Here is a 26,563-nt window from a genome sequence, read left to right on the forward strand (position 1 = left end):
TTGGATACATGTGTATAGGTACACTTTTTTCACTGGAATCTCAAAGGGATCTATGACGTAAAAACTTTGAATAACTATGACTATGTAGACATATCATTAACTTATTTATGTGTAGCTTTTCTGTGAGATAAGATGGCAGATTCTGAAAGCACTGGTCTTACGGGTTTTAAGGGGTCATCACGATCTATGTAATTTTCACTTTACTAATTTTCTCCGCATAGATACAGAAGTGATTCAAATAGACCTTTGTATTATATATATTTACAGACTGGGTTTTTCCGTCTACCAAATGGAGACTTCTTCATTGAGCCCGTCAAAAAGCATCCCGTGGCTGAGGGAGAGTACCACCCACACATCATTTACAGGAAGCCGAGGCAGAGAGCTCCAGAGCAGGAGGAACAAGCCTGTGGATTAAAGGGTATTGTGACTTAAATCTCTTCACCGTATTGAGGAGTCTGTTTTGTTCCATTATTGTTCTATTACAACATGACCTGTTCTTTTCTTCTTCTTTTTTTGTTTAAGATTTTATTTATTTGATGGAGAGAGACACAGCGAGAGAGGGAACACAAGCGGGGGGGCGGGGTGGGAGAGGGAGAAGCAGGCTCCCCACTGAGCAGGGAACCTGACTCGAGGCTCGATCCCAGGACCCTGGGATCATGACCCGAGCCGAAGGCAGACGCTTAACCATCTGAGCCACCGGGGCGCCCCACAAGGTGACCTGTTCTTATTCAAATCTGTTATCGCCTCCCCCTTCCTGTTGCCACAAAGTATGTGCCTTTGTAGGAATAATTTCACTTCCTTGGCACATCTTTGCCACATTAATTGATGATATTCACATGATATTCATAATGATGAATTGTTTGTTTTTAAACTTTTGAATCCCCTAGAAGATGATCGTTTAAATTAAAGACAACGAGTTTTAGTATTAGCAAAGTTAAAATACTTTAGTGTGGAATGTTACCAAACTGCTGGTCGTATCGGTGTATGGAAGGCAGATTTCAGTGTGTGATGATGCTGATAATGATGTGTGAAGAGAAACTGAAAGAAATATCAACACATTATCAGATGATGAATTTAGCTAAGCTTCTTTTGGCTGCCTTTGGTTTGCAGTTCACTGACGTAGGTTTCCTGCCCCTCGGCTCGAGAGTGATCTGAACTGGTCCTCTCTGCCTTGTACAAAACAGTTTCAGATAGTTTTCAGAGGTGAACTCACCCAAGTTGTTTCCTTGCAATTCCCACATTCTCTCTTGACTTGTAGGAGATATGATCTATGCATAAAAGGCCACTGGAAATTGGGACATTTTCTTAAATATTGTATAGTTTCTTCCTTTTTCAGAGAAAAAAATAATGGGCCAGGGGGACAGTTAACAAAAGGAATCCATAATATTATTTGTATGTCTTAAGGATTTGGGAGCCATGGGCCTCAGTGGGAAAATAAGAGAGGGAGAGAATTAGGGCAGGCAGATTCTAATAAAGGTTTTGGAGGACTCAGAACTTTGCAAGCAGGAGAAGGAGAGGGCAAGGGGACAGCTAATTTCTCTATAGACTTCACCCAGACCCTGGGATAGATGGTAACTTTCCTGGGAATTTCTTTTGTAATCTTAGCAGAGTATGTAAACAAGAAGACATTTTGAGTCTATAATGTTTCCTGTACACAAAAATGGACAGCTGCTTACATTCCTTAACTTTAGGAAGCTATTCTAACTTTGCCCTAAATTAGATAAGGGACTATCTAAATCTCCTGCCAAGAGCTAAGAGAAGGGAAGAGATTCTTCTTCTGGATGGTCTGACTGATTAAGTTACCAATCCAGATAACTTAGTCTCTATGTGAAATTTTAGGACTCTGATCTAATCACTTGAAGAATTTCCCAATTCCTACTACACATTGGATGATGGGATAACACTTTGTATGTGTGATTCATTCTTTTTGAGATCACTGGGTCATCAACATGGCAGAGAAAGTTACTAGGGCAGTGAGTGAACTTGGCCAGAGTTGCTTCTGTAGCCACGGTTGTGCTATGAAATGAGTTAGGCTATTCCTCACGCACCCGCCTTGAACACCTTCTCTGTTGAGATAGACTTGATTAATAATGAACTGAGAATGGCACATATTTCGTCATAAAGGCAGAAGGGATGGATAGGAAAGGAGTGAAGTTTACAAATGTCATGTCCCCGTTAGGTCACACACCATACCTCAGCCTTAGTGCTTGTCATACCATTTCCTTACTCATTCTCCACCAACCCTAAGACTTACCGTTACTTTGGAAACTTCTTGGATTGATCCCATTTGGAACAGTCTTTGCATTGTGAATTTCTCCACACATATCTTCTAAAAGATACTCTCTTATAAACTTGCTTAAAACCTCACAATATCAGAATTAAATAGCTAGGTCTGTTGGAAGGACCTTTAAGAGCGCCCAATGCAGCCCATTTTTTTTTTTTACCAAAGAAGCAAGTGTGACTCAGAGAAGGGAGTGAACTTTCAAAACCATCAATGTAGTAGGTGTTCAGAATATAGCCAAGCTTAGAAGTCAAGGTTCTGTTGTACCTAGGGCTTTATACTCCCTCATGGTTATTCTTTATGTCTTCTTTGAATACATAAATCTTGTTTTATCAACTGTCTTGAAAGCCCCATTAAAGTAGGAATTCCCTTCCCAAACAGTATATACCATAGTGTAAGGTGCAAAGCAGAAGTTTAGTAAATCACTAGAATGAAAGGAAGAGTGATTCATAGCCAAATAGATGAGACTAGAGTATACTAGCCTCTCGTCTACATAACACTGATAGAAGGAAAAAAGAAATGTGGATTTCCTAGAAGTTGAGAAAATGTCACTTGTTTGTGACCATCTCTGTACCAAGTATGATTTAATGCCTAAATGAGAGCTAGAGATTTAAGAATAATCTAATGTGCTTGCGAATATTCTTAAAATATAAATGACATTTGGATTTTATAAATCTTGGTGTATTGAAATGGACTTGGTCTTGCTAAACAAGGTAATTGCGCTGTTCTTATACCACGTTACCCTGCAGAGATGATGGACTTAACTGACAGCGGCCCTGTTGTTAGCCAACATTATCGTACACTTTATACTTAGGTCAGTTGGTGTTTCAAAGTTGAATTACTGTGATTATATCAAGGAAGATCCCCTTTACTTGTGTAAAATGTTCTGTCTTTGTCATGTTTAAAGCAGGAACCCCTTTGGTATTGAAAAAAGATGTACTTTAAAAGTGCTCTAGTCATTCAGGAAGGAAAATGTGTCAATTACTTCCCTCTAAAATGTGTCCCTTTAGTTGTTGATCTCCCACGTAGAAAGGTGTCCAGGAGTTTCACGGTGGGTCCCTTATTAAGTATGGTCCAGAAGTTCACTTTATTAAACTCTTCAGAAGTTCATTTTATTGACAATGACAATTTCCTTTAGCTGAAGTTTTTTTTTTTTTTTGTCGAGGATATAGTGGATATTAGACGGAAGTATCCAGGGGAACTATGGTTTTAGGAAGCTGGGGAAGGGAGTTCACACTAGTCAGATCAGATGCTAACAGCTGCGGGGTCATCTATGGCAGAAAGGGGTCCGGGCAGGTAAGATCAGAGTTTGGAATTTCATGCATTAGGACTTTAGGCTGGCAACATGGGGTCTGGGTCCTGGCATGCATTTTTGTGTTCAAAATTTATTCATTCAACAAATATCTATTGGGTATATTCTTTATGGCTGGTGCTCTCCTAAGTTCTGTGGGTTCATATGATTCTTGGTCTTTAGAGTTGACAGCCTAGAGATAGGACATGGGTAAGTAGGGATCCGGTCCAGGGTTTATCTTTATAGTGTATGGTAAGACCATGAAGGAAGATGGAATCTTAAGGCATGTATCGTGTTTTTTGCCACTGCATTATGTTTGCACCAGGACATGTAGCTGTAATTCATTTATTTTCCCTGCTGTGCTATATTCTCCATTATGTGAATCTTCCATTTGATCCAGTATCCTGTGAGTAGATCTGAACTGCTTCCAGTTTGGAGCTATTATATATTATGTTGTAAAGAATGTTCTTGAACATGTTTCTTAGGATTCAAGTCCATAGGGTTATCAAAGACATATACCAAGTGGTGGAATGAGTTTCTCATAGGTTATATACATCTGGCTTTACTGGATGATGCAAACTTATTTTCCAAAGTTGATGTTCAATTGTGGTGAGTGAGAGTTCCCATTGTTCCATATTCTGTCCAATACTTGCTATTCTCACTTTTAAATTTGGTTGGTCTAGTGGTTATGAAGTGGTATCGCTCTATGCTTAATGTTGAACTTAAACATATTTGTTATGGAGTTGGGCCCTAAATCTATGGCTTGTGGCTATAGATTCTCCAAGAATAGTTTTCTCCCCTGTACCCAGAGTGGAAGCCCAGAGAACCAACGTTAGGTTTGCTTACTAGTTTCTTTGTTTTCTGGTTCACTTTTTCGCTTAGTCTCTGATCTGACTTTTAAACTTGTCTTTTTTTTCCTCCAGAGCAAAAGTAGCGAGCAGCAGATACCCCGGTTCCGCAGCTAGCCACGCGTATCAGTCGGAGCTCAGCCAGTAAAGCAGAACCAGTAGGAGATATATATGAGGAGATTTACTACAAGAAATTGATCACCACAGTAGTGGAGGCTGGCTAGGCGAATCCCAAATCCAGGGAGAGGCCGTCAGGAAAGGCAGGCTGCAGGTGTCAGGCCTAGGCTGAAGTAGCTGACCAAGGCAGAATTTCTTCTAGAAAGTCTCAGCCCTACTCTTAAGGTCTTTCAGCTGATTAAATCAGGCTGACAGATTATCAAGAATAATTCTCTTTACTTTGGCTTTACTAAAGTCAACGGATGGAAGGACTTTAATTTACTTCTGTGAGACACTTTCCACAGCAACACCCAGATTAGTGTTTGTTAGAATACTGGAGACAGCAGACTAGCCAAAGTGACACAGAGAAAAGATCATCACGGTCCATCTTTTGCTCTTCTCTCTGCATTTCTGCTTACTTGTATTTGTTTTTCTTTTTTCTCTTTTTGGCCTCTGAAGATTTCTTCCCTTTTTCAATGCTTATCAGGGGCTGGTACTACTGGGAGAGTTTTTCAGAGTGTCTAGTCTACCATATTGCGAGATATCAGTCTTGAGTAGATTTCTTATTGAAGTCATTTGGAAATTTTTGAGTTGCCTTTTAAATGGCACGCACAGACATTACTAAATACTAACAAACGTTACAAATGTTATAACATTAACAATAGCTCATTAGAATAATTAGCATGTCAGATCACTAATCCATGTAGTATGTGCAGGGGGCTTGTTCAGATTTTTGGAAATCCATTTAGTTGATTCTAAATCACTGCCATACTCCATGCTGGTTCTAAAGCACGCAAGTTTTTTGTTTGTTTTGGCTAGCAGCAAACTTTCTGAGTACAACCTGCCTGAGACTTGTCTTGAAATTCCTGATTTACCTGATCGCTTTATGATTATAGCCACCCCACCGAGATCCATACCTGACTTCACTGTGAGGTAGTTAACATTTTAATTGTTGTTCTGTACTTTTTTCTTCTAGTGAGTGGCATATTGCTTTTGATTATCTGCTTTCAGAACTGGTGGGAAGATTGGTAAGGCGCTTCAAGCTCTTACCAATGAGGAGGATGAGAGGACTCTTGGTGAGAATTTGGGGAAATACATAATAGGTAAATGTATGGAAAGAGGAATTGGTAACCCAGGTTCTTTTGTTCACGTAGTAAAATCTAAGACCAAGATGACAGGAACTCAAAGCACCAGTTGGCTCAGGGCTGGAGTAGCTCTGTAGCCCTGAGATACTCCCTGATCTAGTCAGAAGCCTTTCCTCAGTAGCCAGACCTCACCACGTACTCCCTGCCATGCATTTCCTCACTACTTGACAGTTCTTTGCCTTGTTTCATCATCATTTCAGGGCCATAGGCTCCCACTTTCCAAACATACCATAACTATCTATTTGGAGCTTATCACTCCAAACACAGCATTTGCCATTCTGAACCAGTTTTTATTCCTCAAAAAAGCCTTGCTTTTCCTTGCCTCTAGCCCTTGCGTTTAGGTTCCTTCTGCCTGAAACTTGCTTTCCCCAGAAGTTTTACTGAGTTACTTGTGTTCATCTTTAGGACTCACGCATGGCTTCCTTTAGAAAACCTTCTTGGCTCAATCTGCATTAGATGCCTCTCCTCTGACTCTTAACACCAGCTCCTTTCCCTCCGTCAGGCTTTATCATATGATGAGTATCTGTCTGTGTCCTTCTCTGCACTGTAAGCTCAACGAGGACAAGAATCATGTCTGCTCATTCACAAGCATGTCTCCAAGATCTGACAGAGTTCCCTACTAGGGGTAGGAACTCAGAAATGTTGAACTTGTAAGAACTGAGTTTAGGGACCTTCTCTGATGCATTTGGCAATTTATTACATACTTGTATTTAGCTACATGGAACGCATTTAACCTCTGAGAATACCCAGACCTTCCTGAAGAAATTTAGTAGATAGGCTGATGCCTGGCTGTCAAAGAGACAAAATGCGGCCATGGTTGGGACTCTTGGCCTGAGGTTGTAGCCGAAAGTGACTACTTCAAATTTTGATTTTTTTAGAAAAGAAGAGAATGGATGGGTAAGAAAAAGTAAGTGACATTCATTCCCTTGGCAAGCTCCTCCCTTGCACCAGGCACTGTTCTAGGAACTGGGGATGCAGTAGAGAACAGAATACTCACCCGCCAGGAATATAGCGACACAGAGGCCTGGAAGCCTAAGGCAGGCAGGAGAGGGGTGCTCTCCAGGGAGAGGCAAAAAAGAGCAAGTGCCTTGGAAGATGAGAGGGCCTAGTCAGTCACTACCTAATGCTGGCCTCTGAACCTGGGACACACTGATTTTCAACTTCCTGTGGAGAGTTGGGAGGACAATTCTCAACCAGCGCATGCGGCAGATTTCTGGCATCCTTTCAGTCTTGTTTCAAAAGCTGCCTCCTTGAGAGGTCCCCTTCCCCTACATGGTTGGGCCCTAGGAGGCCTGATGAGTCCCTTTCCTGAGCTCACCCTGCATTTTGATGTGGTCCCTGGAGACTTCTACCTTCCTGCCTCCTCACCTCCCCCTCCTTCCCCACTCCCTAGATGTTCCTTCGGATGGGCCCACCTCAGGGCTTACGCATTTACTGTTCCCTGGCGCTGGAACACGCATCCCCCCCGCCCCCCCGTCATTTCCTCATGGCTTATTCTGTCCCACTGCTCAGGTCACTGCTGAGATTCACCCAATCAGAGAAGATTTTCTGATCACCATCTAACACAGCTGTCTTTTCGTCACTTTGAAAACCATTTATCCTGCGTTCTCTCTTTTCAGAGCATTTGTCATCACCTGATGTCACTTATCTATGTATTCGTTTATTGTCTGTCGTCCCCAAGCTAGAACGTAGGCTCCCTGAGGGCATACACATCCGCACTTTTGTTCTCTGCTCTAACCCCACTGCCTGGCACAGAGCCCGCCATAGTAAGCACCCAGTAAATGTTGAGTGAATGGTGAGTAAATGAATGAATCATAGCTTCATGAGTGATTATCCTGTTGAACTTGTATTCTCTTTCCACCACTCGACTCACCTTTGTACCAAGGATACTTGTGTCCTAAATATCGAGCCCAGTATCTGATGCCTAATAACTGTTGATAAGTGTTTGTCCATTGAATCAGTGAATGTTGTGTACTTGCAATGGGGTCGTGCAGGTGTGAGAAGACACTTATCTCACCAAGGCTGGGGGTCCAAGCATTCCAAGAGTGCTCTGAGTCACTGAGGCAAGGCGAATGTGTTCTTTGGGTAGCAGTTAATGTTAAGTCTGTATTTGTCCCACCACTTGATTAATGTCAGTGTTGGGGAAAACAAACATTCCCACTCCCACATAGTCCCATTTCTGTGCAGCAGCTGGAAGTCTCATAAATAACCATGAAATTGTTTCTCTATGGGGAAGGAAGTTTACTTGTTAGATTTGAAATCAAATATTTGAGGAAATTATGAATGCATTTTACGCTTCAAATCCTCTCCTCCGCAGGCAGAAAAGTGGATCCCTAGGGTGCTTTCTGGGCCGATAAGTCAAAGATTAGAAAGTTCCAGAGTTTAATTTACATGAGTTTGTGTGTCATTGGTTGACCTTCCTTCTTTCAAGATATATTAATTTGATGCTTTCTATGGGCCAGATCCTAAGTGACACAGCTCTGAACATGGCAGGTCGGACCCTCCCTATGGGCTTACAGGATTGTAGGAGGAGAACCTAACCAAAATTGTAAAAATAGTGCATATGAGCATTGTGACAAATGCCATAAGAATGTATAGAAGAGGAAGCCAATATGATCAGGAGGGTTAGAGAAGGTCTGTCTGAGAGAAGCCATAGACAGGATATAAATTTTTAGGGAGCCTATAGAACATCAGCATTGAGGAATGGTGCCTATTAGGGATTATATTGTGTCCCCCCAGATTTCATTGTTGAAGTTCTAACCTTTGGTACCTCACTTCAGAATGTGACTATATTTGGAGATAGGATTTTTAAAAAGGTAATTAAATTAAAATACAGTCATTAAGGTGGGCCATAATTCAGTATGATGTCCTTAGAAGAAGAGGGTATTTGGACACACATAGGGAAGACCATATGAAGACACAGGGGGGGATGACCATCTACAAGCCAAGAAGAAAGTCCTCAGAAAGAAAGCAGGCTGCTAACCCCCTGATCTTGGACTTCCAGCCTTCAGGATTGTGAGGAAATAAATTTCTGCTGTTTAAGCTACTCACCCTGTGGTACTTTGTTCTGGTGGGCCTAGCCGATTAATAGAGCAGTGACTTGTTAGATTACCTGCACGGTGTTCCCCTAGTTCTTTCAAGCTGTGGGGAGTTGGTTATGTTGCATGAGCAACAGAAGACTGTACACACAACAATAAGGTTTAGTCAGGACTGGCTTTAAGGTGTTTGACTGGTGCAGCCACACAGGGCCATACTCAGAAGAGCGGCGCTCTGTGGCAGCCATCTTGAAATTCTTAATGATTTTTATCTTATTTTTTATCTTTGACTTTGTGCTTTGGAAGTCAAGTCTAATCAGACACTGGACCATGTGCTGTGGGCCTGGAGCCTCAGCCCCTACATGTTCTTGCATCTTGCCACCTCCCTGCCTTCCCAGGATGGGTTCTTGGCCACCTTTACTTTCTACTATGACTTCGCTACCGCTGTGACCCTGTCTGGGCAGAGCACACCGATGTGGGGAGGCCTGCTCCCGTGGCTGTCTCCCACCCCCAGGGGAAGCCAGTGCGCGCGCAGGAGGAGGTTCAGGAGTGAGTGTCCTGCAGTGTCTTAGGATGAGGCACGGCAGCAGTCCTCTCCATCCTGAGCCGACATTTGGTGGGTGACCGAGAAGGGACCACTTATCCACTTCCCATTCAGATACTGAACATCTCCTGGTGTGGTGTTTGCAATCGCATGGGGTCACCCACCTGGGTGGCTTGAGGTCACGGGCCGTAAGGGAAAGATTGACTTCTCTGCCCCTGCCCAGGGCCCTATATTTTCCTTTTGTGTTGCACTCTGCAAATCATGGCCCCGGGTTTAGAGTTGCTTTGCTGGCAAAAAATTAAAGTGAATCTGACACATATTAATGATATGCCCGAGATTGCTGTAGAATTAGCCATCGATGAAAAGTAATTATTATTAATCATTAATTTTAGTTTTGCTCATATATAAGCAAATGAGTTTTACATTTTTCTTTCATAGTAGAGGTTAGAGAAGAATGGAGTGGAAATCAGGAGAACCGCATTCTGTGCCACCTCTGTCCCTCCCTAACTGGAACACGGTATATGAACCATGGCCTCCGTTTCCTCATCAGTAGGATGAGGGGCTTGGAAGATCTTTGTGGATTCTTTTAACTCTCATATGTTGTGAGTCTGTTTCTGTTTTTATTCTGCAGTATCCAGAAGCAAATCAATGTTGACATTCTTTACTTAGTGTGGTTTAAAATCCGTCAGGTGGGTTTGTATACACTGGCGTCTCATACTGGTGAGTGTGAACCATCTCTCCAGTGTCCCCAGGGCAGGGCTGCCAAGGGCCATTCTTCTTCTGGGCCTTCTGCCTCCTTTACACACTTGCCCCATCCCAAACTGCCGTACCTAAAACTTCGGAGCACAGGCTGCTAACCTAGGAGGTCTGCTGGGCCTGCCTTTTCAGGGGCTCTGAAGCTGAGGCTGCAGAACCTCAGGGCCCTGAGTTAGTGGATGTGTCTGGTGTGTCAGCAGGGAAGAAGGGTCAGTCCAGAAACTGAATTCAGACCCAAGGTCCCTAACGTGTTGGAGAGAGGGGAGAATGTGATGTTGTAGTAAGATTAGAGGGCCTACTTATCCAGCTTCCCTCTCTCTCTCTCTCTCTCTCTCTCTCTCTCTCTCACACACACACACACACACACACACACACACACACACACACTTCTTTTGAAATGTGGTGCTTGATTAAAAAGACTCCACTTATATTTGAGTGACATCAGATATAGTGGGATTGTTATTCTAGGTTTGGGACTTCATGTTTTAACTAAATTTAACCCGAGTGAGGGGTGTGTGTGTATGTGTACACGTGGGTTTACGTATGTGTGGTGTGTGTGGTGTGTAGGTGTGTGTTTATGTGTGGTGTGTGGGCTTGTGTAGTATGTGTACGTGTGTTTACGTGTGTGGTGTGTGTGTGGTGTGTAGGTGTGTGTTTAAACACACACATTATACACCGTTGGCTCCAGGAGGCAGATCCCTTGCTCAGCTGTGATGACTCAGGATTTTATGGAAGTTCTTTCCATTCTCGTTAAATATACCACGTTGAAAGCCCAGTGTATTCTCTTAGTCAACAGAGGGGTTCTTTGTTTACTTTAGCTGAGGGAGAGTCACGCTTTGCCTTGCTGAGAGGTTGTGCTAAGAAGAGTGCCAGTCCCTGGCACTGTAGCCACTGCACTTCTGAGGGAATCCTGCTGCTGAGTTTTCACAGGAGGGGCAGAGGGCTTGTGTTCTATGATGCCGCCTCTTCCCCCGCTCCCACCCCCTCAGGAAACCTTTAGCAGGGAGTCAGCCCTTCCCGCCGGCTCCTCTGGGACACCAGAGCTTTCTCCCGGTGGGATCCGTGGGCGCTGAGTTACCGCTGGTGGCCCTGTCCTTCCCCAGCCAGCCAGCGTCATGACGGGACATCTGACCCCCAGGGGCTTCCCCAGGGTGCTCACGTTGGTGTGCGGAAGACAGGCAGCTGTGAATGCGGGTCTGGTATGAACACCGATAGATAGGATATCGGCAGCTCAGAAGCACTCCCCGCCAAAGCACAGGGCAGCTGACCGCAGACACCCGAGACGAGAGCCGAAGGCTTTTATCTTGCTCGTTCTGTCAGGCTTCAGATCCCTTTTGGTCTTGTCTCTGCCGGGAATACACAGGAGACGTGCCAGGCTGAGAGAAGCAAAGACACTTTTCATTTGCACACCTTCTCTTTCTGGGGAACAGTCCCAATTGAAAGCAGACTGTTAGTGTTGAGGGGAAGGGGGGACAAAAGCCAACTGATTGAGATATCCTGCATTTCAGTAACAATAACAAAAAAAATCAAAGGACAGTCTCTGGGGACAGAACAGTGGTTTATCCTGCTCATGATTCTGGCTCAGAGGATGACATGAATCAGGGGCTGGTGAGAACAGTCATGGCCTTCCCAGGGGGAGAAGCCATTATCAAAACCCCCAGATGGCTCCGTCTCACGCCCCTTCCACTAGCACCCGTATTGGGCTGAGTTCTCTAGGATTCCATCTTCACATTTCAGGGGACTTCTTTAGGATTCTGTTGTTTGTTGGTCACATCTGTGCCCATGGTAGCCTGGGTCAAGGTGAAGCCTCAGCAGTAGAACCAGGCAGATTTGAATTCCAGCTAGCTGGCAGGCAACTTGGGCAGGAGACTATTTTCCTACTCCTGTTACGTCTTTTTTTTTTTTTTTAAAGATTTTATTTATTTATTTGACAGAGAGAGAGAGAGCGCACACAAGCAGGGGGAGTAGCTGAGGGAGAGGGAGAAGCAGGCTGTCTGCCGAGCAGGGAGCCCGATGCAGGGCTCCATCCCAGGACCGCGGGATCATGACCTGAGCCGAAAGCAGACGCTTAACCGACTGAGCCACCCAGGTGCCCCACTCTTGTTTCTTCTTATTTGTAAACTGTGGATGGTGCAGATTTCATACCAAGATGGGGTAGGGTGGAATCAGTGAGCTTCAGGTTCATAGTTCCTGAGCTACAAGTCCAAATTCCAGAGATTCCCTCTAAACCGAAAGTAGTTTAGTGTTGAGCAACCTTATTTGGCGGCAGAACGCAACCTGGATTGATATGAGGCTGCTTATAATTTGTAATTATTTTAGTGAGACTAGGTGCCCAGTTTGTTGTAGAAGAATCCATATGTTTGGTTTCAGGGTGCTCCCCTAGACCCTATAGGGATGTTCACTAATACAGAGTGTGTGACCCAAGCTGTTTTTTTTAAATTGTGGCAAAATACATGTATCATAACATTTACCATCTTAGCCCTTCTTAAGTGTACTTACATTCACATTGCTGTGCAACCAGTCTCTACAATGCTTCATCTTGCAAAACGGAAATCCACACCCATTAAACAGCTACTCCCTTTTCTCTTCCCAACTAACTGCCATCCTGCTTTCCAGACTATGTTTATAATGGCAAAAACTTTGAATTCCAGATGATCTAGCCCCAAGGGTTCTGAATCAGGGCTCATGGACCTTAGCTGGGGAAGACGAATGACCAGGATTTGGCAGTCCCCACCTCGTGGGACTGTCCTGGAGAGGCCCGTTCCTCTGATCCTCCAGGGAGCTTCCTGCCACAGCTCCCCACTTCCCAGTATCAGGTTCCTGGGTGTGAAAGTTTGCGAAACACCGGCAACCACCTCTGCTAATAGCAGAGAGAGTGTGGGTGCTTGAAGGCAGTGATGAACACTCCCCTTTTCTGTCATTGCCTCCATCTCATTTTTTTTTTCAAGAAGTAGAGGGGCACACACTGGCAGTGGGTTGTGGTGTCAGCTTTTTAGTTCTGTGCCATGGAGCGTGGTGTAGGATGCTGGCCCAGTGAAAAAGCATTCAAACCTTCATGCAGACTGCACTGTGGGGAACGTGCCGCCAGCCTATTTAGACCCTGCTGGAGACCTCCAAAACTGGATTTATGCATTTTGCAGAACTCTCCAGGCATGCCATGAAAAGCAGTAAATGCTCACCTTGTTATTCCCAGCAGATCCAGCATAGAGACCGGCTCTGAGTCATGTCTTCTATAACTGGAATGAGTCAGGGAATTCTTGACACATCTCCGATAACTGTGGGAGTGCATGGACTGCCCGAGGTCATCATTGGAAAACCCGACAGTGGTCGAGCGTCGTTATTGGAATGTCTCCTCCATACCACTCATTTTGTGAACATCCCGGGGGCAGATGGAGAGGTTGGTCTCTGCAGGGGGTTTGTGGTGACTTCCCCTGTTTTTAATCACTGGGGACAGAAGTAGATGTTTGAGAAATTGGAAGCCCATGAACACAATTCAGAACACTAAACCCTCCAACAGATGACTCCTTATAAATACAGATTAACTTTAGTACCAGATCTTCCATTTTGGGGTTATCTAAAATATGCAAAATATTATGTACTTTTAAGGCCGGTGGTGACACTAATTTGGATGTCTTTATTATCATCGTTACTGTTTTCAAAAAGCTATGAGAACCCTCTACTCCCAGAGAAAATGGCACTAAATAGAGAACTTTCAAAGTCATCTGGCCCTGGAAAAATCAAACAAATGATCAGTTTCCAGACATCCGCATGGGACATTCCAAACCCATGGTGACGAGGATGCCCGTGAGTGTCCGAGGTTTAGGGCCAGCTGCAGAGGCGGTTTTCCCCTTAATGACGTTGCTCCCACAGTCACTGCCGTTCTGTGGCCTGTGCTGGACCTTGGTCAAACTCTCAGCAGCCGAAGCCGAAATGCACTTTTCTGACTTGGCCATTAGGCAGCTGGGACCTCAAGAAAAACAGGAAAACTGGTGCGGGGTGGGAGGAAGCGGGGACCAAGACCAGAAATTAAGAGTCTTGTCCACAAGGCAAATTCGCCTGCCATCTGTTTTGTTAGGACCTGAGAATTAAGAATGGATTTTATATTTTTAAACGGTTACATTTAAAATGGTTAGGTGAGCACTTATATAATATCCTTGATTTTGCCTCTTGATCCACAAGACATAAAATATTTACTGTTGCGGCCCTTTCATAAAATTTGCTGACCCCTCGTCTAGACCATTGGTTCTCAAAGTCTGGTCCCCTGACCAGCAGCATCAGCATCACCTGGGAACTTGTTAGAAATTCAAATCCTCAGAAACTCTGGGAGTGGGGCCCAGTGTGTGAGTCTTAACTGGCCTTCCAGACAATTCTGATCCAGGCTAAAGCTTTGGGAACCACTGATCTAGACTGCCCAGCCATCCTCCAGAGACATCCTGATGCTAAGAGCTGCGTGTGTGTGTGTGTGTGTGTGCATGCGTGTGCGTGTGTGTGTGTGTGTTGGTGGTAGTTGTAGAGTCCAGGCTTTGATGTCACGTGGATGTAGGTATGAATCTTGACAGGGAGCAGCTCTGTGACCTCAGATGAGTTTCTGATGCTCTCTGAGCCTCATTGTCTTCATCTATAAAATGCATGTGGTCCTTGCCTGGCTATATTTCTGTATGAATCAGAGAGGATGAAGGGCTCAGTAAATGCTGGTCTCTGTTGTGGGGGCTGGTAGCCGCTGTGTCTCGCTGATCAGCCTCCTTGGCTGCGTTGTGGAATGATGCTTTAGGAGATGGCATCAATGAAGAGTCTCAGGAAACTCTGGCTCGCATTTGTTCTTTTGACCAACCACAAAGCCACCTGGACTTGCACAAAGCATGACCATGTAAAGCATGATGTGGAATGTAAGGAAGCATGGATGCCACAGTCCCTTTCACTGGCTGATGCTCATCTGTTCCAAGCTGATTGCCAGTTCCCCTCAGACCAGCTAGTGATCAGGATTAAGTACCTCCTGTGTGCCGGGTGTCATAGTAACCACTTGAGAGTATCTCTTACTGAAGACTCACAGCTGGCTTATGGGTAGGTACTATTATTATCCCCATTCCACAGACAAGAAAATGGAGGCTTAGTGAGGTTAAGTGACATGCCCATGCTCACATTATTAGAAGTGACAAAGGTCTGTGTGAGTACAGAACTTCTGACCACCATGTTCAAGTACTATTATCTACAGTTCATTTGCTTGAAAAGAACTTCATGTGACAGTTTCAATGAAACTAGATGAAAACTTTTCCTAGTTAAAAGAAATAAGGAATATATATTATTTTTTACTTGGAAAGTATAGAAAAATATAAATGAAGAAAATAAAGATTACTCATCACACAACCAAAAATAACCACTGTTTGTGAGTGTTGTATTTATTTCCTATAATATCACATACATGGCATGACAATATAATTTAATATTGTAAAAGTGTAAGACAGTATATCAATGAAACACACAATTGGGATGTGCAAAATCTTCTCACATTAATAATAGTTATAAATCTTTTTCAAGTTATTAAAAACTATTTCAAAACAATAATAAGGATTGCTTGAAACTACTCTGTTGGACAGATCAACTTTTATTTAGACATTTAGATTTTTAAAAAAATTTTTGTTATAACAAAATTCCCTATGATTATTATCCTTGTGCTACAAATTTTGCCCGCGTTTAAAAATACTAGATTAGATTTCTATAAATGAGTTACTAGGAGTGTTTTCAAGTCTTTTCTAAAAGGTGATTTATATTTCTAAAAGCAACATATAAAAGCATCCACTTACATTCTTACCAGCACTGAGTATATTACTCTCTTCTCTGATTTTATGTGCATAATGTGGTCTCATGAGTTCTTGACTTATTTCTGTGAATATGAGTGTGCACATTGGTAACCTAAGCTTTTGAGTCATTTAAAATTCTTAAGAATCTTCTCTCAGTGAGATATCATGTGTTATTTTTCTACTGGATCATTAGTATTTTTCTTAATAATTCATAAGAGCTTCATAAATAAGTGTGTAATACCTTTGTCATATTTGTGAAAAATATGTTTCCTGCTCTTTTTATTTTGGACATTTTTTGATGCTCAGATGTTTTATGCTTTTGTTGGAATGTTTGGTTTTCTTTGCGATTTCTTTCATTCCTTTGATGCTTACAAAGTTCTATTTTGTAAGATACTACCACCTAGTATCAGATAAATACTCGCCTATTTTTTTTCCCAGTACCTCCTTCACGGCTTACATTTGGATTTCAAATGAGGAGTATGTGGCATGTGCGTGCATTGCTGCTTCTGGCTCCCGGTGTCCGGGCAGACATCACTAATCAATCACAGCACTGCGGCTGGTTCAGCCAGGAGGAGGCAGCCTGGGAGTATTGATGCAGCTGCCGCTTGAGCCACTACCAGCCGGTCAGAGTTGGAACATAACGATTTTACCTTTTTGACATCTCTACTGAAGAACACATTCTCTGAAATAGACAATAAGGATGGGTCGTTGTAAAATCCTAGGTATCCTATATATCTTGTGTATTTGGAGTAATTCCTCATCCCACACAGTCTAAAAAGATACAGTCTTACCATTTCTCGGTGGGAGTCACGAGCCATCTGCAGACTTCTGGCATCTTGCCCCTGGACAGCCTCTGCTGGGACAGAACATCTCCCTATCACTAGGGCTTCTGAGTGATGCTTAGGACCGCAGACCAGGCAGCAAGAGTTCCTCCTATATGCGTGCCTGTTGTCTTAAGTACATGCTGTACTGTAGGGGAAAGACAGAGCACAAGCAGAGGGGAAATGGATTTGTAATTCATAATAACAGTGATCAAAACTAAGTTGCCATTTATTATCTGTATGATATTGAGTGAAATACTCTGCCAGTATCATGTGCCTCATTCTCAGGATAACACCGAGGCCATTTTCAACGTCCCTGTTTACAGGTGAGAAAACAAGGCAGGTCAGCACTCGTCCAGGTAGCAGCTGTAGATGGAGCTGCAGCTGGGATTCGTGTCCAGATCTGCCCGACTCCTGAGCTGCTTACCGTAATGCTCCACCCTTCCCCAATCTCTGCTGAGGCGGGGGTCACCGTTGCCAAAGAGCCTCAGCAAGATAACGGGCTTATCCTAAATGAGCCAAGTTAAAGGGCCAGGCAAAGAATTGTCTGTCTTCCGCGGCCACAGTTAGGGTATGAAGAGTAGGCTTCCAGAGAAACAAACCTGCTGTAGAATGCAGTGGAAGAGGGACTGTTCTGTCTTTTGACACTTGTTTTCTGTACATCGGTGGTGGGAATTGGCCTCTGGGAGACCACGGACTGGTTTTAGTATACTTTCCTCTTACTGAAAAATAATAAGATTATGGATTTTTAATCCGTCTCTCTAGAGATTTTGAATTAATGAATCAAAACTTTATACAAGAAATAAAAAAGTGCATTTGAGTTATATTTTAGGAGCAAGTACAAGATCAGGAGAAATAGGGAAGGAGCTGGAGGAAAGGCAGATTCTGTGGTCATTCCTACCTCCCACCTTTCTGTCCATCCACGCCTTCCAGAAAGGATTGACTCTTAACACACACACACACATACACACACACACACACACACACACACACACACACGACTTTACTAGCATAATATCGCCATCTTGTGGCCTTGTGCAATATTAATACTTATAGAATGTCACCAATATGCTGTTTTTGCAACTCTTGGCATAAACTGTATATAATCCCATTTCATGCAGAAAGATTCAGCTTGACCTTGTGCTAGGAGGGCCTTCCTTCTAACCCTGGGTGGATGGTGAAGGACATTGTTAAGAGCACCGGGGTGCAGGAGAGGAGATTTCTACTTTCTAACTTTTGCTTAAAGTTCCAGAATTGAACTTTTTGCCCATAGAACCCTCTTCATTATTACATATTTTTAAAATGTTGGGTATTTAATAAGTACTATTTGAAAAGCTACACATTCTGTACTAGTGATTTATAAAACACACACACACAGACACACACACACACACACACACACACACACAACACCCTTTTTGCTGTGCTGCCTGAAACTAGGTGTTAAGGATCTCACCACTGCCAGGGTTTCTTCTTTTCATTTGGAGGGAAATTTGGGGAGACTCTGCCACTGGCTAACAAGCAGGATCTGCCTGACCCGCCAGTTGTCAAAATCCCAGATGTTCATTTGGGCAATGCCTCTGATTCTTCAGAGTACTTTCGAGCGTTATCCCATTGGATCTTATAACTACCGATGTACCTGGTGGGCTTGAACTTATTTTCCTATTAAACTGTTTTCCTGATTGTGTAAGTTTTGTCTGCACAGTATAACATTTGGAAACTTCATATGGGTATAAAAAATATAAAATATCAGTATACTCTTCAACACATAGAGCTAATATTCATGTCATATTTCATGTGCATCAGGCCTCCTATGCATCCACATGTATATGTGCACATATACATATATACACACATGCATGTCCGTGTGTATGCACGCACATGCACACGTACACACACAATGCATGTTACTTTGTAATGGGATACTTTACAAATGACATCATCACGACCGAAAGGTTAAATGACTTGTTCAGCCATACCTGATATTCCTGGATAGGCATTTGATCCTAGAAATGCTTTCTCTTGATCCCTGTTCTAACCGGGCTTTCCTCTATTGCACGCTGTCTGAGCTCTCCGTGGGGTAGATGGCCTTTCGGTTTGTGGAAGAGCCTGTGATGTGGAGAATCCCTGCTAGCATGGACACTGCGCTACCCTCAGTAAGGAGAAGTCAGGTTTAAAGAGCAAATGGCTTTGGAAGAGAGGGTCCAGGGACAGCCAATCCCACCAAATGCTGACGATCGGATGAGAGCCTATGAGGGTCATTAGGCAGAGGGCTGTGAGTCTAATGGTCACAGCTCTGTGGAGGGAAGAGGGAAGGATTGGAAGTTGTGGGCACTGGAAACTCACTCTGTCCACCTGGCAGCCCGTGGCTGATCGTGTCACCGAGGGCCCGGGGTGTGAGCATCTCATCCCAAGCAGGCAGTCCCCGGGGAAGCTGACTCTGCTCCCAGGCTGTCCTCCTAGGGAACTTTGCATAGTCAGTGCTTTGGCTCTGCTCCTCCCTCTCTCTTCTGTCTAGGCTGGGGATTTTCAGCTGAAATGTATTATTTCAGTAAATATCCCAAGTGGAGTAACTTCCTCCGGTCCCAGGGACTCCAGCGACATACAAAGACATGGGGCCTCCTTCTGGGGGAAGAGGCTGGGTCTCAGGGCTGCCCCGGGAGGGGGGACAGGATGTCCAAGACTCATTTAACTGCCACCTGAGCATTTCACGGACTTACCAGGTGTTTGAGCCAGTTTCTGTTAAATTTATTGGTTCTTTTCTTTAGAAAATATGAAGGGTTCCAGTCTTCGTGCTTTCACTGAATCTACAGATATGTCTAATGGAGTGCCTGCATTCTAGATGCTGAGGGTAGACTGTGAGCACAACAGGCAGCAGGCCCGCAGGGGGTCCAGTTTCACAGGAAGAGTGGTAAAGAAACAGATAAATATTAAAAATAAACAAAAATAAATGCAAACCAGTAGATACCAGAAACGGAATTAGCAGCATAAGGCCACAGAGGACCAAGAGAATGATAGGATGGTCTACAGGACTCTTAGGGAGAAGGGAAGGAGAAGGGGCCATCCACTCAACATCCAGGGAAACGTGAGTTCTGGGAACAAAATGCACGAGGGCCTTGAGCACAGGCAGCTTGGCTTGTCTGAAGAACTGAAAGGTTAGTGTGGCCAGAGAGACAATAGGGAATGAGCTTGGAGAGAGAGCCAGGGCCCCCCTTGAATAAACCCTAAACTGTCGCTCAAGTCTCTGTAATAATCCAAGGCCTTGGAAAATCTGGAAAATGGAGATGCCCAGGAAACAGACCTCAGGACGGTCTGTAAATCTAATGTTAGATCTGCTTGGGGTTTGTGCTCTCTTCAAAACGGAGTCAGAAAACTGCTCTTAACTTTCTCCTCCGGAGACTTGGCTGCAAAGCTGCGAAATGCCCCTGAGGGGAAAGAACAGTCGCACAAGCCTGAAAACCTCCTCTGGGATTAACGGAGAAATCATTCAGAAATGCAGGGACATGAGCAGGTACCTGTCAACCCAGGCCAGACCTCCAGGCTGGACCTGACCTTGACCCAGATTTACAGGGCCAGGGAAACCTTGATTCATGGTTGCCAGCCCAACTCAGTCTGGCTTCCCTCTTTCACAACCCTGTTCCTCCAGCAGGTGAGGTGGGAACACCCCTCCAGGGGAGGTGAGAGGAGAGAGAAGACTCTGTGTGGCAGCCAGGAGGTGGGGGCGGGGGGAGGGTGGTTGGCGAGTGTGACTTGGTTAGAGCCAGGAGTTTCCCCTGGAGCCAGCAGGAGCCAAAGAGCAGCTGGTGAGGATCAAGTCAAGGCTTGGAGTTCAGCCCCTGAATTGTTTTAGGAGCTCACATCTGTAGCCCTCTGCCCAGACCTCCTCACACAAGCATACAGTGTGAGGGAAATCAGTGTACCTGCCAAGTAAAGGGGCTTCCACATTACTCCCCTGGACACTCCTCCTTCTGACCACATTGCTGCCTTAAGCCCCTTGCTTTTAAATTTTTTTTCTTTTTCTTTTTTTACCTTTTCAGTACAGACTACTGTGGACCCTGAGTCTTCCGTGGTCATTGCTTTGGCCAGCTAGTAGGTGACCTAGAGCAGGAGACCTGGCTTCTCGGCCTGGCCCTGGCACTAATGAGCTGTGTGATCTGGCCCAAGTGAATCAGCCTCTCTGGGCCTCTATTTTGCTTCCTCAGCTGTAAATGAAAGAGTTAGGGAGGTATTTCCCAAGATAGCAGTGGTTCTCGAACCTGAGTGCACAGCAGAATCCCTTGTGAAAACACAGATTTCTGGGTGCCCCTCTTGAGTTTCTGGTTCAGTAGGTCTTGAGTGGAGCCCAAGAATTTGCATTTCTAACAAGTTCCCAGGGGCTGCTGCTGCTGCTGGTCCTGGGAGTGCACTCTGAGAAGGGACATCCCCAAGGCATCTTCAGGCTGGGTCATAGCTACGATTGGAACTTCACAAGGTGTGGGCCTCCTCACTGACCTGCCTGGCAAGGTCACGCATACTTGAAGTTCCCGTGTCTGTTTCCTGGGGCTCTAAAAGGCGCCCAGCTCCTGATTCTGTGATTCCATATGGTCTAGTTTCAGCCCCCCGTCCTCCCTCCTCTAACTTGGCAAGCTTATACACACAAGAGTTTTAAATATTTCAGAGAGTTTTCAGCTCTGGGATGGCAACAGAGTTTGATATTATAAGGGTGGGTAATGCAAAATCTTGCTCTTTAGGGCTGGACGAGTTGGTAAGGCAGGGAAGGAAGGGCTGGCTCTTGTGCCAAATGCCTTCCCTTAACGTTTGGTCTTACAGAATCAGATAAAGAGAAACTGTGTCTGGAGAGCCAGGCAAATCTGGAGGATGCACTAGGAGGAGATCAGGATTGGAGCTGAAAGCCGTGTGCTAGAGCTTGTGGGACTTTCGAGACCATTTAACTCAGGGGTTTTTAGAAGTTAGGGTTTCTGCCGAACCATAGTGAGGGCCGTTTCAGGGGTGCCAATTGTCCACACCTCAAAGACCACCAGAAACACCTCGCCCGCGTAGCTAGTTTGGTTAGACATGCTGCAGTAAGGAGGGCTCGGCCGTGTCCCTCAGTGGGGAAGTCAGGGCAGGGCGCAGGTGGGGTTTTCAGGTCTAGAGTGGGGAGATGTCAAGGCAGGTCCTATAAGGGAGAAAATGGTTGGGATTGGGAGACTTTATGACATGACAGCTTTGGATTAGTGGGCTCAGCCAGGTGAGCGTCACGGAGTAGACCTTGATACACAAGCTGTTCGTTGATAACTAGGCTGTTGAGGAGATTCATTATCTGCCAGAAAAAGGAATGTCCGGAACATGCAGCTCGTATATTCTTGCTTGGTCTCAAAATTGTTTTAATAAGAACGGAAAAGTATGTGTGTTTCTAGCATCATTTAGCATAAGGAAATAAAGGGAATTATGTTGGCTTCAGATCTCAGGGACCAAAGGGACCCGGTGACTGTGTGGGGTCCTCGCCCTTCCCCTCACCTCTCAGTCAACTTAGGGCATCTCCACGTTTTTCTATTTTCGACTTTGAGTCTCTACATCAGATTTCACTGAAGGAAAGGGCTTTATGTTTTGAGAGGGGTTAAAAATCCAGAATGATATTTTTAAAATCTCCATTTAGAAAAGAATACTGAGGCCCAGAGAGGTGATGCTGTTGCCCCTAGTCACACTGGTTCATAGCAGAGGAAAGGGTCAGGGTCAAGTGTAGAGCTCACTCCAGTGCCACCTTTTGCCATGCCCCTGGGACAGTCATAAATGACACGGGAAGGGGTCAGGCAGCTTTCCTGCATCTTCCATCATTACCACCAGAGGCATGGGGTCTCCAAAGTGCTGTGGAGGAAGAGAGGGGAGGGGGTGGCACTGGAGTGAACTGGCTCTGAACTGCAGCTGACACCACATGTCCCCCTCTGTGGGGACTGTGCACAGGCTGTGGCCCAACCTGACTGCAAGGGAGGCTGGGAAACATAGGGGAGCACATGAAACATTCCGTGAGCACCGGCTACCTCCGTCTCACCCAGGATTCGGGGGTGCACCCATGCTCCGTCTCGTGTTGTTTTTATCCCCCAGGTTCTAGAGGCGAAAATTCAGGAGCAGTGAGGATGAGCAACTTGGCCAGTGTCATGTAGGTTGATGTGGGCAGCACTTGAATCCAGATCTGATTTAAGATTAGCGCTCTGGTCTCTCTCCTCTCCTGTTAGGGAAAGAGAGGTGTGTCCGACGAGGAGGCCAAAGCCAGATCGCTGTGAGGTGGGACAGCTCTGTGCACTTGGAGGCGGAGAGGCAGGAACAGGTGGACAAGCAGTTCAAGTGTAGGAGGTTGACCGGAAGACTGATAAGATCTTAGTGCGAAAATAAGATCAAAAGCACAGATCACGTGTTAGCAACCAGACAGAGATGGGATTGTGTCTCTTCCTTTGACATAAAAGGGAGGATAAGAGAGTCATTTATAGACAGTGAATGTAGGGATGGATGGAGTTTGCCTTCCAAAGCCTAAGTCCCAACTCGAGATTACGACGACAGAAGACAGTGGAAAGGGGAGGGGGCCATTCGCACAGGCTGAGGGGGTAGGGAAAGAGCAGGAATTTAGATGACCCAAGTCTGCATGCTAGGAGAGGCTGAGCCATCCGTGGCTATGGAAGTGTCCTTGGCACGGCTCTGTCTGGCTTGTCTCTGGCGTCCACGATCTGCTCTCCTTCCCTCTCTCTTCTGCAGCTGTGTGTTGGGCACTTGCCCTCTGCTCGCAATGCTTCCTTGCCTCGGGCCAGGCCAGTTCGTTCTTCTGCTCCCGTCACACTTGCTGGTCACTCCCTAGACTATGGTTCTGACCTAGTGATGCCGCCGTTGCCTGCCTTTGACTCACCTGCTTCCAAATCACTCCTGGCGAATTCCTCTCAACCCCTCGGGCTTGTTAGCAGAGGAATTGTCTCTCTAGACTCTCTCCATCCTTCTAGCCAGTCCTCCTATCTGCCGTAGCTAAAATGCATGCAAAGGAGTCAAGCTTATTTTGATATTCGGCCTAAGAAAAAAAACCCAGGAAGATCCAGCCGCCTTAGGGGAGGCCGTGAGGCTGCTTAGGTTTAAACCCAGCTGCACACCTACCCAACTCTGAGGCTTTACACAGAGTACTTCACTATGGGCCTCACTCATCTTTCACGTGTGAAATGGGAGAGCAGTAATTTCTACCTCATCCAGTGTTTCTGAGCATTAAAATTTGTTAATATGTGTAAGACACTTGGAACAGTCATAAGAATAATGTGACTGCTAACCATCATCACTATTGGTACCAAACACACAACACAATACAGGGTCAGTGGTGACAGTGGTTTTATTATTTATTTATTATTATTTATTATTTATTATCTGGTGAAAGGTCTATACACTGTTTTGCTACATTCTAATAGCAAATAATTATGGTGGACCATATCACTAGAGCATTTCCTTAGGTTTAAATATAAAAACATATCTTCCCAGTTGCAGTGATGGTCAGACTGCACTCTTATACTCTTGCATGGACAATACGCTGACACAAAGAAGTGCTTTTATCTCGTTATAAGGGAAAGTTCTATTGAAGCCCCGATGAGGGGGAAATCTTGTCACATTGCCGTCGGAATGAAAAGAAGTCTTTACACACTGATCCTGCTGCTTGTTTATGTAGAGAAATCTCAGCCTCAGACTGCTGTGAGCAGAGACCACAGCATTGGGCCTAGGCCTCTGGAGGCTCAGAGGACTATTGCAAGAAGGGCAGTCTAGTGTAGGGAGGTGGTAGCCTGAGCTGCTGAGTTTCCCCCTCAGCAAAGGCTTTCTGCTTTAAAACAAACAAAGGAAGATGCAGGTGGTGAAGGGGGAGGCCGCGTGATAGACCCAGGAGAGCTGAGATCAATCCAACTCAGGATGCGGAATTAAAATATTTACTCTGGCATTGAGGAATGGCCGGGTTGAGTGTTTGGCTTTGCTGTCTCAGCAGCACCTTCTGTCCTGGCCACCTCTTTGTCACTACCAGTCTTGAAGCTTGTGAAACCTTTGAATTACCAACACTTAGCATTTTGCAGGTGGAAATCTAGACTTAGAGAAAAGGAACCCCTCCTATACTGGGAGGTCATGGAACCCTTTGCTGTAGCCATGCTGGAACTGTCTAGAAAGGAAAAGGCAAGGATCCCTGTCATGGGATGTCCACCCTACCTCCTGATCTGAACACTATTCCAACTGATGGACTGGATCTGTTTTTTTAAAACTCTTTCATCTATTCAACTTAAAAAAGTTATCAAATATAAGTGCACAATTTATAGTTTTCACACACTGAACACACCAACATAACTAACATCCAGATCAAGGATAGAACATGAGGGGCGCCTGGGTGGCTCAGTCGTTAAGCATCTGCCTTCGGCTCAGGTCCTGATCCCAGGGTCCTGGGATCGAGCCCCGCATCGGGCTTCCTACTCTGCGGGAAGCCCCTTCTCCCTCTTCCACTCCCCCGTTTTTGTTCCCTCTCTCACTGTGTCTCTCTGTCAAATAAATAAAATTAAAAAAAAAAAAAAAACAACAGAACATGACTAGCCCTCTAGAAGCCTACCTGTGCCTTTGTTCCACCCCCTGATTTCTACCAGAATTGATTCCTTTTGCCCTTTTGGTACTTCATAAAAGGCAATAACTCAGTATACACACTTTTGTACCTGGCTTTTCTCCCTCAACATTACCTTGGTGAGATTCATCCATAAAATTGCCTATGGTTGGAGATGATTCTTTGCTGTAGAGAAGTCCATCAAGTGAATGCCATTGTGCACGTTTTGGGGTGTGTGTGTGTGTGTGTGTGTGTGTGTGTGTGTGTGTGTGTGTGTGCGCGCGTGCGCGCTTGGGATACACACGTTGGAATTGCTGGGTCGTACAGTATGCATATGGACAGCTTTCACTGATACTGACAGTTTTACAAAATGGTTGTCCCAATTTGGTGTATGGGGGTTCCATTTACTTTTCATCCTAGATTCTCGGGCTAGGATGACAGACTGCACACAGACTAAGCACATATAACAGGGAACATGCAATTCTATTTAGCCTTCTTTTCAAAGTAGAGCTGGTATTGTTCGTGCTCACCTCAGCTGCTCGTTGTCTCGTTGATGAGATGTTTCCTTGAATCATCAAGTCCCTAGTGATAGAAACACAGATCAGATCCTCGGTTCTGGTTTTCCTTAGACCATTGAGAATCCTGCTGAGCATCTTTTTGTTCATGGTTGCTGTCAAAAGACTGAATCTCCATGACCTATTTATGACAGGAAGGGTGGAAGAACTCGGAATGCTTATTCCTGAATCCAGAAAAAAATAGTTAGACTGGAGTTGGAGTTGGAAGATAAAGCTACCTTCTGAAATTGGCAATCACATTTTGGGGAATGAGGGGAGTATTAAGAGCCTCTTTAAGAAGCTTGATACATTGATGCCCAAAATCTCTTTCATTCTCACTGAAGAATTCATTTTAATCCCACTATCTAATTGCATAAGAGCTGCTCACAATTTTAGAAGTCTCTGGATAACTTCTACTGCGGATATTTGTTTGGATGCTTTTACAAGCAGTGTATTTTCTTGTGGAATGTTTGGCAGACATTTTTAATAAAGATTTTGGATTTGAGGTTGTGGACACAGATGGATAAAATTAGACAAACTTTTTTTTTGTAAAACCATATAAAAAACCAACAAGTGACATTTTAAAAGCTAAATTAGATATAAATGGGTATTTGACTTTTCGTTCCTCCCCCACCCCCCAAATATTTCTCTTTAGCTTCTATTTTTCAATAATTGTTTAGCAGGTTTTTTTTTTCCTTTTTATTGGGTTTTGGGCAAAAGACAAAAAAAATAGCTTTCATCTTGCATAGTAACTTCTCC

General features: G+C 44.6%; 1 protein-coding gene across 5 annotated transcripts in view; it reads left to right on the top strand.

Annotated features, from left to right (window-relative positions):
* Positions 1 to 26,563, top strand: part of ADAMTS12 (ADAM metallopeptidase with thrombospondin type 1 motif 12) — a 298,365-nt gene that overhangs the window by 111,630 nt on the left and 160,172 nt on the right. For all 5 annotated transcript variants that reach the window (XM_027605495.2, XM_027605491.2, XM_027605493.2 and 2 more), the window contains exon 3: positions 268 to 418. In XM_027605495.2, the coding sequence (XP_027461296.2) occupies positions 268 to 418 (151 nt within the window). The remainder of the gene's footprint in view (positions 1 to 267; positions 419 to 26,563) is intronic.

Source organism: Zalophus californianus, chromosome 5 (assembly GCF_009762305.2).
Source record: "Zalophus californianus isolate mZalCal1 chromosome 5, mZalCal1.pri.v2, whole genome shotgun sequence".
Lineage (NCBI taxonomy): Eukaryota > Metazoa > Chordata > Mammalia > Carnivora > Otariidae > Zalophus > Zalophus californianus.